The sequence below is a fragment of the Crocodylus siamensis genome, chromosome 4 (genome assembly GCF_052110815.1).
Source record: "Crocodylus siamensis isolate JL-2025a chromosome 4, ASM5211081v1, whole genome shotgun sequence".
Lineage (NCBI taxonomy): Eukaryota > Metazoa > Chordata > Crocodylia > Crocodylidae > Crocodylus > Crocodylus siamensis.
This window is the reverse complement of record NC_143398.1, coordinates 111,651,508-111,668,427: the sequence shown is the minus strand read 5'-3', so window position 1 is coordinate 111,668,427 and position 16,920 is coordinate 111,651,508. Positions and strand designations below refer to the sequence as shown.

The following is a 16,920-nucleotide window of genomic DNA, read 5'->3' as shown; positions in this document are numbered from 1 at the left end:
TCATAATGGAGTAGCTTGCAGACCTCACTGTAAGTTTCAAATTCTTTTGCTTATCATGGTAATGTCCAGTAAGATGCCCATGAAGGCATTCAGACTCTGACCTTATACCCTACACATGCCGCCAATTGCAGTAACTTAAATCAGGTGATTGAATACATTTGATTCCATTTTTTTACATTTCGAAAGATCATTATTACCAAATGCATCTGCTTCACATGCTTTAGAAGAGTGGAAATATACTTTTAACTTAAGCTAAGGCATATGCTTGCATTGCTCAGGACTGGAAAAGTTATACCTTCTATATGATAGACAGTAAGCTACTGTGAAATTAATTATGATCCATGTCTAGTTCCTAATGGTCCAAAACACTTACTGATTAAAATTTTTCTGATGAAGCTTTGTCCCATTGGAAAATGCTAATTTGACAGAATCAACACATTCCGCACAATGGGTTGATTATCAAAGCTTTTGATGGAAACCAGGCAAGCCAGCTGGCTCCACAAGGTCCCAGGCTTCCCAGCTGTCAAAATCATTGGGCTTCCAGCTGGCACTGGTGCCCATCTGCCCAGCAGGCAGACTGCCCAGTTCACCCTGGCTCCTAAGCTGGGCAATCAACTTGCCAGCCTCCCAAATATTGAAAAACATTTCAGATTTTTTTTTTCCAATTTCAGATTCCCCGTTTCTGATTTGCATTTCCAAAATATTTTTGTTCCAATAATTTCTGGGTGATGGTTCCAGCTCCCAGAACAGCTTTAAATCACATACCCTACAAACACATGATTCTAACAGGTACCCTTGCTGACAGCCACAACATAAGCTAAAAACAGAATGGGTACTGGATCTCAGGCTAGAGGCACACTAGCATAAAAGCACTGAAGCTCAACCCACTGTTATATGTTTTGCACCTGTTTGCAGATTAAGAGAAAAGCTCAGTGTTGAGTATTGTAGCTTAGCCCTCTTTCACTGCTGTGTCATACAAAACAAAACAAGAAGTTCCTTTAGTATCAATAAGTAAATGTTAATATTTTATACAAAGACTGAGAGGCTTTTGATGCTAATTGGAAACACAACAGAACATTTGCAGTTACAGAATAAACATGCCTGCTTGGTTTATGTTAGGATGACCCTATAATTAGCATTAACATACTAAAAAAAGGGACAACTAGCAACGGTCTTATATAGTGACATAAGGAATCTGTTATTAGCTACTTTAACAAAAATGGTACATGCATATCATATGCAACAATTTAAAACTTTCCAAATTAGCCAACATGCATCCTGGAAGTAATTTTAGTGCTGGTGGTAATAGGAAGCTGTTGACACATTATTACAGCAGTTTCTCAAATGAGATCCAGTTCAGTTTTCCTCCAGATGTTGAATTAAGAGTTTTATCTCAACCTGCTAGTCTCAACTGTGTTTTAACATCAGGAACTAAGAACAACAGACTAGTCGTGGAAAACTAGTATTACACAAGACTATTACCCTTTTACTTCAGGACTATTCAGGCCAAAACATCTCTCAACCACTGCCATATTCTCTCCTGAAAAACAAAACACCCCCCATGCCTATTTTTCTTCTTGCATTAAATTATTTTATCAATTAAAACAAAGCTTCTTGATTAGGTCAAACATTCCGAAGATCCACCTGATCCTAGGGGACCTTTCACTACAGTGAGACATGCAAATTTCAGTAACCAATAGCACACAAAGGAGCAATATAGCTGAGATCACTTCCAGCCACCTTCAATCCTCCACCAGGCCAGAGATCATTAAGTCACATTCTGCTAAGTCAACCAGGGGCTCTAACTCACACTTCCGGATTTACAGGGGGACCCCTTAACTCCTCCTCCAGATTAGGGATGGCCAAATGGATTTTTTGGTGATCCTTTACTTCCCAGATTCAGGTTGAATTCACAGAAAAGCTTTAGCCAAAACAAAAGAAACAATGTTTCAGAAAGTGCTAACACTGGAAAGGTTGGAAAATTTTCTTTTTTGGGGTGCTGATTTAAGAAACGAACTGAAGAGCTAGGTTCTCCTCTTCCTTAAGCAGTGATGGTTCCTGTTGTAACTAAGAAATCTGTAGTGAGAGCACTTACTGGGGAAAGGGAGACCTCAGTCCAAATTCTTCCTAAGAGGATTTGAATTCACCTTATTAAGGCCCTGACACACAATATATTTAAGACACGATTAACAAGTTAATACCTTAAATAATAACCTGGCCACAGGTTAGTGTCAATTTAAGGCATGATAATATAGTAAACAAGTCACAAAGTTATTCCATATACAAGGTGTAAGATTTTTGTGGCTTGTTTGTATCACACCTTAAATTGAACATGTGGTTGGTTAGGGCTGGCCCATGACAGATCTTCACACTCAACTGAGAGTCAGGATCCAGAATGGGGCAGCCACAGGGTCCAGAACACTGCTGTCCCCTACCCAATCAGGCTGGCAGAGAACCAGTCCCAGGATCTCAGATCCCCAGCCAACTCCTGGAGAAAGATGGGTGGTGCAGTGAGCCCAGCATCAAAGACAGTCTCCATGATGCTGGACTCGCTGCACCCCAAACCTTTAAAAACCATGTGTGCATCTGGGCTGCACATGTGGTTTTTGGACATCTCTGGTACCTGGATATCCTTGGATCAAGGGCCAGCCCCTGATTCAGAGGTCTGAGCACCAGGGATGTCAGAAAGCTGTATATGCAGCCCAACTGCACACAAGTGGTGCATTTATACATGTGCTCTAGGAACACAGAGCATCACATGTCTCAGCTGAAAAATGGCAGTGGGGGCTCTTTAACTAAAGCTCATATGAACTTAAGTTAAATCACTCCCACCACCATTTTTTCAGTATGGGACACTGGAGTCTGCTGGAGCATGATAATTACCACACTCCCAACACACTGTAATTACAGTGCGTCAAAGAAGCCTTGCTGCATGTGTATAGCTGTCCATGATGTTTAAAGGAACCAGAGAGACAGGGTCACAGGTCAGGGTGGATAAAAATCAACATTTTTTTAAAATATAAATAAATAAATAAATAAATAAAAATAAGATTTTTTTTATTTAATCAGATTTTTAAATTTTTTTTGTTAAGATGCTTTTTAAAAAATAAACCTATATAAAGGTAGTTTTAATTTAAGATATGTTAAATCTCAAAGATATCATCATGGAATAGGGATTATAACTTCTAATTATATACTATTTGGGACAATATATTTATGTAACCTTTTTAGAAAAGTTTTATAAATAGGTCACAACAGGCCATGAACTATATTAGGGGCCCAATCTTATAGTATTCCCAGAGGCTCCTCAATAGATTAGTAAAGAAAACCACTCTACCCAATGGGACTCGGTGCTCAGAAGATCCCATTGAGTATCTCTGTGATCCTTAGTTTCAGTTCTCAAACTGTGCATTTATATCTACAGAGATAACGAGTGATAACAGCTACCCATCATCCCTATTGTCTCTCTGCAAGTTTGTGTACATACTGTCAAGCCCTTAGATCTCTCTAAAAGTGCAAAGTTTCAAGAAGTTAAATGAATAGAAGACTGCTGGGGGGTGAAGTAGATCTGGGCAAAGAGGAGGAGTCTGGAGATGCATGCACGGAGGGAGGGGAAGTAAAAACAAAAGAGAATTTGAGCAGAATATTCCAGAAGTCTTGAGGGATAAGTTTCTGTGTATAGCCTCTTCATTGATTTGAGATCTAGTGAGGGAATGGTATGGTAGAAGGGAAAACCTACCATGGCAGCAGGCTTGCCAGGTTGTAAAAGATGAGAAGAAATCTAGAAGAAAGAGAATAACACCCCAAGCTAATAAGGTATGGCTGAACTACTTATTTAATGTCCTCCTAATACAGCATGGTAAAAATATCCCCCAAATATCCATGATTAATCTAATGAACTGGAGATAGACTTCCCAGGGACTTCACAAACATCTGCTTCAATGAGCTTTAGTAAATAAAATAACCAAATCATAATTCAGTTTTCTGATGTAGCTGCAAAATTAACCTGAAAAAAATATCAAAATAAATCACTGCTTTAAAATGTATAGTGTGTACCTTCTAAAAATGAAACCTACATCTCTCTCTGGGTTGTGAATAAAATGAATTAAAGTTATATCAAACAACAAGACTACACTCTTTGTAGAAAACAATGATTAAATCGAGGCTTCCTGACCAGTGATTTAAATCATGATTGAAATGAGGTCATCTAAACCAACTCCCTGCTCAAAGCAGGACCATTCCCAACTATATCATCCCAGCAAGGCTCTGTCTTAAAAATGTCCAAGGATGAAGGTTGGACACATGCTGTTTTCACTCATCCCAGCACACAGGGGCTCAAAGACCAGGCTGTAGCAGCCCAATCCCAGAGTCCCTGTGCACTGGGACCAATAAAAACCATGTATTATCAGTCTGCCCAGCTGGGGATTTGACAATCAGGTGACTGTGGGCACCTAGCTTTCAACTTGCTGGTGCAGGAGCCCAGGATCAAGACCCTGGGCTACCCCTACACTGGAAAGTACACTACAATTGGGATCTAATCCTCCATCCCAAAGTCATGCATTCTGCCATGCATGTGTGGCATGAAAGAGGCCTTACAGTGAACATCTGTCAAAAGCCTTACTTCCCACCTCAGCATCCTAACTATCAAGCAACATAGTATTCTGGAGTAGGTTGCTTTTTATCCTCTCCTGCTATTTCACTTTGCATGGGTTTTTTAAATATCCATTTGAAGACAAAAGCAGAGAGACTTTATCCTCAGGTTGTTATGGCACTCTCCTTAGACCTAGAAGACCCAAGTTCAAATCTGATTGATCTTCTTGAGTAAAAGCAGAGATTTAAACAGGGAACTCTACCCCTCAAGGGAGAAAATTTTTGTTCAAACCGAAACAAAAAAAATGTTTATTTCAGGCCAGTTCCTCCTGAGTTCTTTGTTTCCCATCCAGTAGCCAAGCAAGAAAAAAAAAGAATTATGTATACTGCTCCATTTTATACGCTAATCATCAGCTACTATTATTCTAGGGAACTAATAGAGCCCAACTCAAAAGGAAGAATGTTGCTTACTACATTACTACAAATGCTCCCCTGTAGCCCAAAATATTGACCTGGCCCAACTTAATTTGTGCAATGAAATAACAACAGCATCACAGACCAGGTTTGATTCTAGAACTACAAACAATTACAGTTGCATATTTTTGTTTCTCAGTGCTATTCCAGCAATGAAAAACAACACCACCGTACTCCACTAAAATAAAATACAAGTTTAGTTCATTATTAATCATCATTCCCTAGCAGCCAGAACCACCCTGAGTTAAATCTTTGTTGTAGTAAAAAAATAATACTTGGCACTTGTATCCTCCCTTACCTTTCCACTAAGCTGTAAACCTCACCCTCTGTATGAAGATAAATCTACTGGTTTCAACAAGAGGGTATAATATACGACAGAACAACCCTATAAAAACTATAATAGGCTCCAGTGTTCAACAAATGTCAATTTTTTTCTCCCCCACAAAAAGCAAGGAAAAAATGTAGTTATCTGTCCAACTTAAGGAAAAAAATTCTGTTAATTTACTGTCTGTGAAATGCTTTGACTGAAAAATCATTTCCAAAATACAAATGCAATACGTTGTACAGTTATTGGTCCTATACCTTGTTAGTAAGTAAGGTGAAAATGAAGCTGGATTGTCCTGTTCTGAGAACATCGGCATGGACCCTCCCATTATCCAGAGACGGAAATACAAAACAAGAAGCACCTACAGAGAAGAACAAAATTTACTGAGTAGTTTGCTTTTAATTTTAATAATATCATGCTGCATTTGAAAATCCAGAATCTTTAAGTGAAGGTGTTGAGAATTTGTACAGAATATCAAGCTGCTAAAAAAGACCCTCTCCCAGTATGCACTTAATGAATTCCATTATGAGAATACTGCAACTTCAGATCTGTTTCTTCAGTTTAAACCTCATTTCATACAGATATACTGATACATAATACATACAGATAGGCTAGGTACAGACATTCAGAAAGCCCAAGGTGGGATCTATCTAAGTTACGCAGCTTTCTATAAACGTCATAGTTTAGATAGGTAGCAAACAGAATACACATTAGCCATTGGGGGGGAAACAAATCTTAGACTTGGTTCCACCATCTTTAAACCAGTCTGTGTGTGCCAAACTTCTGTTCTGTTACAGGTATAGATTGGTTTCCAATGACTTATACTGGTCAAAGTGTAATGTCTGTACCTGGCCATAAATACTGGTTTGATATATGCATAGGCAAACATCTTACAACTAGTTATTCACATGCTGTTTGTACAAATTTAGGACTACTGCTAGTCTGATTTACAGCTAGTTTCAAGGACAGCACTCATAAAAGAATACCTGACCCAGAGGTGTTGACAAGGTCATTATGCTCTACGATACACAAACCAGGCCATGCTACCTAATCTTCTGGATACAGTGTGCTGATCAACTGTTCTCTGAACTGGAGTTTTGTTACACTTCTTATTTTGCCCGTGAACTTACAAATTAGCATTGAAAAGTCAATATTTGCCAGCTATCCTGGTATACTGTACATTTCCCCTATGTTTAGAATAGGAAAGAGCTGAAATACTTACAAAGACACTGCTATTACAACATTTGCAAACTAAAAAAGGACTTGAGGAGGGAAAACATCATTTTTGTCTGCTGCTATCTGAAATTTCCCCTGTCTTTCAAATGTAACTGTGAATCAAGACATGCAATTTTGATTCTTTTTTAGGGATACTACTGCTTGGAATAATACGTGGAATAATACGTGTTATAATTTATACCTAAAAACAACTTTTGAAAAAAAAGGGGTGGGGGGAAAAGAATACTTACATAGCTTATAACCAAACCAGCTCTCTTTAAAAAGGGTCGTGCAGTATACAGGAAATTCTGGTTGTGATTTGCAGTCAGGTAGCTGAAATGTAAGAGGACAAACATTTACTTAAGTACTTACTGGAAGGTTGCTCCATTTTTGCACTAAAAGGAAAAAAAGACTTGTTGGAACATTGTTGTAACAGCCTTACTGAAATTAATATATTTAATATTAAAACAAGTAAGCATTGCTATCATCTGTCATTTTCAAAGCATTTTCCAGTTAGAATGCCATTTTTCTTTAAATTGGGAAAAAAAATCAAATAAAAAATCCCTTCAAACAAATGCAGTTTTTTCCTCCAACCAGGTCTTTTTATAACAATCAACTCCTCAATCCTCACAAAACCTATATACGGCTTAGTTGCTATGTCCTCTCCCTTGAAAGGAAACCAAGAAAAAGACTGAATGGTTTGCCTAAAGCAGAGAAACTGTACTAAACTACAACTCAAATGTAATGTTCCTTGCTTCTGTCTCTTTGCTTAAAACACTAGACAGGGAAACATGATGTAGCAAAGGTAAGCATCTTTAAAGCATCTCTTTTCTATAGATTTTATATGCTCCCCTTCCATTAAAAGGAATTTGGTTGTTATGATAATTATTGCAGGAGGCCCTACCAATTGGCACGTCAGCCATTCCAATGTAATGTTTTAACCTGTCCACTCCTAATCTGTGGAAGTGAAGCTAAACCATCGTAATTTACCCCTGAATTAAACATGCTCAGAAGAGAGTTTTTAATATCTAACAGAAAAAGGTATCCAAACTCACACTGGACTCCATAATTGCAAGGAGTGAAAAACACAAGTTTCTCTTTTGTCTAAAATGGTCCATTCAAGTCTCCCTGGTCCCCAAGGAAGTAAAATTAAAGGCAGCATATATTGGCTCAAACTTGATGTATCAGAATTATTCTAATATAGCAAAGACGAGTTTTCCAAGTTCTAATAATTATTTCAAAACAAGGTGGATAAAAAAAAATTAAAATAGATTTATTTAAATTGAGGGTTTTTGGTTTTATTTAAATCATAATTAATTTTTCCTTTTAAAAAACAAACCATCTTAAAATGCAATCTGAATTTAATACAGCATAGGCTACAGTATAAATTTAGTATAATCTGTTAAAATAATTTAAATAAAATAATATGTTGAGTCAATGAGCCTCTTCTAAAAACTCTAGAGTTAAAAGGTTGATTTTCTCTATATAAGAATGAGGGGGGCGGAAATTTAACTTTTGAGGTCAAGCTTTAAAAATACGGCACAATATTACATGTTTTAGGGGTTGACCATGCAAGGGATGCAGGGTCTATAACACTGGATTCAAGGATCAACAAAGTCATCCCTGGTGTTGAAACTTGGCCTCTGACTGCAGCAGACACCACCATGTGTACTCCTTAATCGAGCATATCCACTAGTCCATCTGGATGGTATCAGATTCCTGTTTTCTTCTCTCTACCTGAGCCCTGATTAACTCAGCTTTCAAAATAATAAATATTTATGATTCTGCATCCATAATGAAGGCTTACTTTCTAGTTCATGGAAAACCAACCATCTGCTCAGTAACTACCAACCTCTTCTTTCTGGGTATTTCAGTTAAATGGCCTTCTTTGAGTTCCCTTGCATATATACAGAGAGGTAAACATGTAACTTCTCAAGGCTAGAGATAGAAGTTACACACAACCAGGTTTAAGTGATCAGAAACTGGTTTAAACTTGTAACAGAACAGAAATTCAGTGCACATAAACCAGTTTCAAAATGGCCAAAACTGGCTGAAGATAAACCTGGCTGAATGTAGTATCAGACTCAACTGATTTAGGTCAAACTGGTTTATGAAACTTCTGTCCCAGACCCCTTCCTGGTTCCAACTAAATCAGAGTCCCCCAGCAACCCAGCATGCTTTGCAGCCCTGGACTGGACTGGACTGTGCTGTCTGCTCCAGCAGAACAGGGTTGGTCCCACCCCTCTACTCCCTAGCCTGAGCAGTGACAGCTGGCTGACAAGGGGGTGGGGGTGGGAAACCTGGCTGGCACAGCCCTGTATGCCTGGCAGGGGCAGAGCAACCCCTGCCAGACTTTTTCCCACTGGAGTAGAGATGGCGGGGCGGAGAGAGAGGAGAGGCTCAGGGGGAGGGAGGGAGGGAAATTAAACCTCGCCACCTCCCCTCTCCCACCCACATGGGACCACAGCGCACGTCTGCCCTGCCTGAGGTCCCTGCAGGCCAGGATGGGGGTTTAAATCCCTCCCCAATCATACTCAGTGGCCTGCCAGGGCCTGGCCACATACCCCTGCCCTTACACAAACTCAGCTTCCCTCCAGCCTTGCAGCTACTGCCAAAGGGAAGGGAGGGCTTGCTCTAGCACCCTCTGGCTTCTAGCCTGAGCTACTGCAGGCACATGGCTGCATTTCCAGAGTCAAAAAATGAATGTCTATACACTTGCAAGTCGGTTCAATCTACACAGGTTAGACCAGCAGGCTCGGGTTTCATGAATGTCTATACTTAACCCAAGTGTTCCACCACATCTCTAAACTAAAATACTGCAGTACACAAGGCCAGAGGTTACAATAGCAACAGAAAGGACCAACATCAGGCTCAAGACAGTGTAGGAAAAGGAACAACATTCTGTGAAGCATAGACTAGGCTTGATTTCAGCACCCTGAAACTGGAGGAAAAAATGCTATGGCTGCAGGTTACAAGAAAAAGACCCTATTTGGGAATATTTTCAAGAAATTCTGTGCCATTGGGAAAAAGAGGAACACATGCCAAATGTAAACAGTACAACAGAGATGCAAGCCCTGGTAGTCCAAATGAAGCAACATTATGTAGAATGCTCCTCAGAAGGCAATGAACTTGAAGATGGTGATGCAGATAAGTCTGAGACATCGGGATCAATTGGTTGGTACACTTACTATTTTTGAACCATTTTTATGGATTGCCTGCCATGGATTGCAATGCTAGTAAATGATATATTTATGAAAATAATGAAAGTTATTTTGGGTGCATTACTGATGAATTTCAAAATGTTTGTGTACAAATTCGAATGGATGTGCTAGTTTGTGGGAGTGTTTGTCAATTATACATTTTTACATTACCTGTGCACTTCTGAAATGAGTTTTATTCCTCAGTGCAAGTAAATATATGAGCCTTAAAGAGATCCTGTGAGAAATTAAAGTTTAATATGAATCTATGTATTTTAAAATAAAAATGTAAATTTTTCACGCTGTTTTACATTGATAAGAAAAGGTTTTAAATAGAAGATAACTTTTTATGATTTATTGAATATTTTCCCTACGAACTAAGTTTGGAAAAAATATGTCATCTAAACACTGGTTTAAAAACATCTGCTATTAGAGGGATCGTTCATTTACAATCTCTCTCTCTCTCTCTCTTTTAATACACTGAATAACACTCAGGGATGCTTTAACCATTTTGTTTCAGGATCCACCTTAGACATAAGGAAGTACAAACATCCATCATCTGCAATGTCCACAACTCCAGAATCATCTGCTGGTACCACCAGTAGTACTGCAACTAAACATACTTCAGATGGTAAATTACCTGTATCCAAAAAGAGACTTTTCTCATTATCATGTAAAACTATAGATTAGTTCATAATCAGGACCAGCAAAGTCCAGCAGGACAACACAGATGAAAAGGTGGCTCAGTTCATTCATGCAACAAATTATCCCTTTCAGTTTGTTCAGAACAAAGATTTCACTGACATGGTTCAGTCATTATTACCAGGTTACACTTCACCCAACAGAACAGATATTGCTGGAAGGCTTCTGGATACACCTTTCTTTAAAAAACAACAAAAAATATAGACAATGGGAAAGTTGATAAAAATCTATTATTTAAATCAGGCTTTTAGCTTGCTGTTCTATAAGGATTTCTGACTGTCACTATGACAGTAACTACACACAAATGCATGGCCCTACCGCTAATATTGTTGATACTGAAATACTGCTACTGAGAAAGAAAAATAAGGAAGTAATTACAGCAGAGGTGACCGTGAAGTTTGCCAAACCTGGAGGCCAGAGAAAATTGGTAACACTTCTTGGCTAGGCACAGAAATTCAAAAAGCTCGAGGTGGAACTGATCTAAGTTATGCAGTTTTCTATACGCAGCATAGTTTAGATCAGTAAATAACAAAACACACATTCACCTTTGTTTGTGGGGGGAGGGCAAATCTTAGACTGAGTTCTTCCATTTTTAAAGCAGTCTATGCGCGCTGAACTTCTGTTCTGATACAAGATTAGATCACTTTTGCGTGCCAAACTTCTGTTCCGTTACAGGTATAAACTGGTTTCTAATCATTTATACCAATAGAAGTGTAATGTCTGTACCCAGTCTTTCTGTTCCTAACTTCATGCTTTCAAGAAAGTATTACAATTAATAAGTAAAAATTAATAACAAAAGAACACAAACATTTGTAGGTTTCTCTCTTGCTATTTGTAATCAGCAAAATCAACTTGTACTGAGATACACAATATATACCATCTAAGAAGACTACAAAACAGGTAGTGATACCTAAATATAACTTAACACTCAATATGCTGGAAGAGTCACCTTTTCTGAGTATCTAATATAGTTAGTGTACTGAATCTTTATTTTTCTTCAAGTCCCACAACGCACAAAAACCTCTAATTACTTTATCCTTTAAGTCGCACCAAAAAATGAGGTCACAACATGTAAGAAACATTTTTCCTTTCCGGCTCTTTGTTTAAAATTTCTGCAGCAGAAAGTTAGTGATCCTTGTCACCTCTGAAATAACAAGAAAAGATCACACTATTGAAAAAAGCAGTAGCAGCAGAGCCTACATGAAAGACTCTGCTGCTTAACTACAGCAGAAAACATGAGGATGCATCCTAGAAAATATATTCCCGTTAGACAATTTCTTATAAGTGCTGTGCCTTAAACATAATAAGTAAGCTATATAAAGTATAGAATGCTAAATAACCTTAGGCTCTTGATGTTGACTTATTTACAAATGTTGATGTAAGTGAAAAATCTACTTAAATGTCAAACCTGTCTTCAAGGAACAATTGCAGCAAGGTGCAAATTTCCCAGGACTCCTGATGATTTTAATCAGGCTGCAACTTCCCAGTGCAAGGAACCTCACTCACCATCCATGAAAGATTAGACTGGCACGAAAGGTTTCAGTTGGGTGTGTCTACACAAGATGCTTAACTTCACATTAGCATACTTTACTATAAAGTAAGCATGTGCATCTACATGTGCACATGCTTACTTCACAGTAAACCTCCCTAATCCCAAGTAAATTTGCTACTTGCAAATGCAAGTAGCAAATTTACTCAGCATTAGCAATGGCACCACAGCACTCATGTAGACACCTGACTGGAGCAAAATCTGTTCCTGATCAGCCATCCACCAGGGGGCAAGAGATAGCACCCTGCGCCTGGGAGCTGCCTGCTGCCAGGGCAGGATCTGCCGCAGAAGCCCAGGTAGGGACTGTGTTCCCCTACCCTGGCATCAGGGAGCTGCAAGCCCCCTGTGCCTAGATTGTGATCAGGGAGCAGGGGCTGGGAGATCTTTATGTTCTAGTCCCTATTCTGCCATCACGATCCAGAAGCAGGGGACTGGGACACCCTTATCAACTAGCCTGAGCTCTGCAGTCACAGGGCCGCCTCTTAGAGACCCTTATATCCCAGTTTGAGGTTTGCAGTCATGGAACTCGGGCTGAGAGACCTTTATCTCCCAACCTGAGCTCTGCAATCACAGGGCTGCTACTAGGAGACCCTTATCTCCCAGCCCAAGCTCCGTGTTCACAGGGCTCGGGCTGGGAGACCCTTATCTAGCTAGCTGCTAGCTGTCCCACTGTTGGACTGGGCCAGGGTCTGGGACCTGCTCCTCCCCTGCAGCTCTTTCCAAGCCCCATACGGCTGATCAGGGAGACCAGTAGCAGGCAACCCCACAGGGCCAGGAGAGAGCCGTCTCCCTGCCAGCCCCTGGGCAAGGGAACTTCCCTTGGTGGCAGCAGAGGCCCATTGCAGGGCTGCTGGGACCTGGGTGCAAATCTGCTACCTAATCCCCATATGTGTAGACACTTGGAGCATGTGTAAACATACCCAGGATGGCCCTAAATCAGAACAAACAGCTGCCTAGGACTTTAAAGGGACTTGGATCAGGGTCTGGTCCTCTCCTGCCTATTGAACTATTTCATGAAATCTGAACTTTTTAGGTATTTTTATTAATCAGCAAAAATGAAGGATTTCATTCTGTTTATATTATTAAAAGCAGAGCAGATAACATCACCACTTATTCAAAGTTGCTCAATACTTTCCAGTAGACGAATCCATTTTCACTTGCTTTGTCGTATCTGAGAACAAACTTAGAGAAAGATACTTCACTTTGCCTGTGTTAAACATTGCAGAAACTTTTCCTTTTTCCTGCACCCCTATGCTTTGAGCCAAGGGCTTGAAATATGTGGGTTGGTCTGTATGTTAGGGAAGCATCTTCTCCTGAACGTGTGAAAACCCATCAAAACTCATGTGAGCTAGGTGGCATGGGGAAAGAGGCAGATCACACACTTTCAGCAGAGACTTCTTAGCATGTAACAGATGAAGTCTTCACATCTGGACTGGATATCCTCCAGTCTGAAATGAATTTTTCCATCTTTTACGAAATGTTTAAAAAGTCAAATTAAGCGGAGAAAGCACAGCTTCATTTTAGATGGTTAGTCTCCTGTGGCAGAATCTTTTGGTGGGGATTTTTTCAGTGCATAGTACAAAAGCATGGGGAGATCCAGGAGGAGTGGGGGAGTGTAATTGGACCACCCCTTGAGCCATGGGGTGCATATGTAATGAACTCTCTGGCTAAAGTTGTCATGTTGGTGTGGCTCCAGCCGGAAGTCACACTGACGTGCAGGTATGCTTGGAGAACACATCGGACATGGGCCATTTAGCTGAAGGGAGGTGCAAGTGAACCCCCAAAAACCCCTGAATCCACCCTTGTACAAAAGGATCAAGTTCTTTAGGCACAACAAAACAGCAATAACTACAAACACCACATATTCTCTCTCAGCAATGGTCTGAAAGTGAATATTCAGAAGTGGAAGCACAATATGAAATGACTAGCAAGGCCACAGTCATCTGTGACCACCATGGAGCTGGGTTTCCCATTTCTCATGGAAAAAAAAATGGAGAAAACCACGGATTGCCCCCTTTACCAGAGAAAAAATGCAGATTTCCCATTGTAACAGGGGGCTCAGGCAGAACCCCTGTTATGAGGGAAATCCTAGGCAGGAGTGAATAGGGAAGTGGGGACCCAGCAAGGGGGAGATTGACACACCAGGAGAAGATGAGGGTGATAATGGCCAGTGCCATACATAAAAGGTGGGGCTAGGGATCAAACAGTTGCCCTTGGGGCACTGGAGAGGAGAGCAGCTACCGCGGATCCAATAAAGCACAGAGGATTGTACAAACGGGAGCGCACGAGGCAGACCCCAGACTGGCGAGACGAGGGGATACTTACTGAAGGGACGGTGGTCAGTGGCCAGCCGGCAGGATTCCAGGGAGGTGAGGAACACGATCCCCTGGATGACAATCCCCAGGGATGCCCGGCATGGGACCAAAGCAACGTGGAGACAGCCGCAGTCGGGGAAGGAGTGGCCAAGGGGCTCCCCTCTGAAAGCAGGGACCAGCAAGCCGACTGACAAGATCCTGAGGGGGACTGAGGGGCATGATCCTAGAGAACAGGTCCCAAGGGACAACCAGCTTACAGCTAGAGCAGTGGAGAGACCCCCGTGACTGGCACGAGAGCAGCAGAGAAGCTGTGATCAACTAAGTGGTGATCCAACCGCTCCCCATGTTAATGAGGCAATTAGCATGGGCTTCCACAATGTAACCAGTTCAATAAAATAGGCACTTGGTGGAAACCTGGGTGGTCTGGTGCTTCCCACCCCTCCCCTCAGGAATTAACATCATATCTTTTTCCATCTCCTCAGCTGTGGCAGGCGAGTCCTGAGGTAAAGAGGGGGTGGATAGCAGATGCCCTCCTACACTCATTTTACCAGACAAACCCTCAGATTTTGCAGTTTTGCAAAGAGCTCTTTGCAGGCTGGAAGAGAGCAGGAGGAAGGCAGACAGGCAGGGGACACCATATGCATATATATGCACATAGCCACCAGGCAGCCTGGAGAGCAGCTCCCACAAGTAAATGGGGTGGGAGAAGATTGAGGCCTCCATAGGGAGGAAGAGAGGGAGTTGGGCAGGGTGAGGCTGCTGCCCAGCCAGGCGGTGCATGGGGCTTGGGGCCACAATGCGTGGTCACAGGGCCCCAGTGGCGAGTGGGATGGAGCCACGGGAGGCTCATCCAAGAGGCAGGTGCGCTGGGACTGTGCACTCTCAGGTGGGTAAGGGGAAGCTGTACCCCCCAGATCTGTGTGCAAGGTGGGGGCAGAGCAAGCTACCTGCTGCGGGCTCAGACCCCCGCCCTGCTGTCCTCCCCCAGGGCTTCCTCAGCCCAGCAGGTGCGAGCTGGTGCTGCAGGAAACAGCAAGGCCACACAGGGATCTTGTTGCTGCTGTAATCTTTGCACTGCCCTGGCAACATGTCCCCTGCTCATGTAACAGCAGTGAGGGGCACAACCCCATGCCACCACCCCAGTGCTGCCACACACATAGGGAACATCTCACTAGGGCAGTGTGGAGCTTGCAGCAGTACAGAGATTCCTGCATGGCCCCACTGTTCTCTGCAGTACTGGCTTGCACCTGCTGAGCTGTAGAGGCCCCTGGGGAGGACAATAGGAGCCCAAGCCCAAAGTGGGTAGAGCTGTGGGGTGTGAGTTCCCTCTGCCCCCCTAGGAGTGCATGCAGTGGTGGGGAGCTTCCCCCCCACACCTGATCCCACAGTGGGCAGGCAGCAAGGGAGGAGTCCAGCTCCACACTCTGTTCTGCTGCAGTAGCTGCTGAGACAACAGGGGGCTGTGGACCCGGGTCTCTGGCCCTGTAGCTCTGGCAGCTGGTGGTCCCTCCAGCAGGGCTGAGAGGGCAAGGGGCTGTGGGTGGGCAGTGAGGTGCACCAGCAGGGCTGGGGGTCTGTGAGGGGAGTGAGAAGCATGAGCAGGGCCAAGAGGGCTGGGGAGGGGGTGGGGAATGTGGGACCTTTTGTTTTAACAATGGATTTTGAGGTTTTTATCAGAGAATTTGTGATTTTTTTTATTATTATTATTTTTTATCAGGCAAAACCAGGATCCCTGGTGACCACTGGGGTGGGGTCCCCTTTTGGTGACCTGTGCTCCATACATTTGGCATAAAATGGGATCTTCATAGCACAGAACACTACTCCTTTTATATTTATACTACTTTGGTATATTTCAGATGTTTTTAAGATGATCAGAAGAAAATGGATATAAATGCAAACTGCCCAATCTGCTCTGTACTGGAAGGCCCAAATCCTCCTATTTAGTATTAGTGGTTTAAGTCTTTTCTTTCTTTTCCTTTCAAATCCTCCCACATACTCTTGAAGCTTATTGACTTTGACATTTTGGCCTGTATTGTGTATAATTAAAATGCACTCAACTGCCACACCCTTATCCTGTCTAATGTAATAACACACATTAATAGGTCATCAACATACTGATTCACCACAAAACTGGAGCAAATGATGAGTGCCCCACAAAGTCATGAGGACTGCAGACCACAAAGGCCCACTACAGAACAGGCCTTAAGACAGTATTTTACCAAACCTGGTCTGAAAAAAAAAAAAAAAAAATCACACAGCATTTAGACTTATAGATTCATAGACTGTAAGGCCAGAAGGGACCTTGGAAGATCATTGGGTCCGGCCCCCTGCACCAAGCAGGAAAGATAACTGGGGGTCAGGTGACCCCAGCAAGATAACTGGCCAGTCTCCTCTTGAAGATTTCCAGGGTAGGTGATAGCAACACCTGGGGGGAGCTTATTCCACAGTCTGGACACCATAACTGTGAAGAAATTTTTCCTAATGTTGAACTTGAATCAGTCTTCCAGAAGTTTGTGGCCATTACTCCTAGTTTTCCCCTCACATGCCCTGGTG

General features: G+C 42.0%; 1 protein-coding gene across 4 annotated transcripts in view; it reads right to left on the bottom strand.

The window, feature by feature from the left end:
• The window catches only part of TMTC1 (transmembrane O-mannosyltransferase targeting cadherins 1), a 252,560-nt gene that overhangs the window by 141,835 nt on the left and 93,805 nt on the right, over nt 1-16,920 (bottom strand). For all 4 annotated transcript variants that reach the window (XM_090043366.1, XM_090043367.1, XM_090043368.1 and 1 more), the window contains exons 6-7: nt 6,856-6,937; nt 5,647-5,750 (exon numbers count right to left, since the gene is read on the bottom strand). In XM_090043366.1, coding sequence (XP_089899492.1) covers nt 5,647-5,750; nt 6,856-6,937 — 186 coding nt within the window. The remainder of the gene's footprint in view (nt 1-5,646; nt 5,751-6,855; nt 6,938-16,920) is intronic.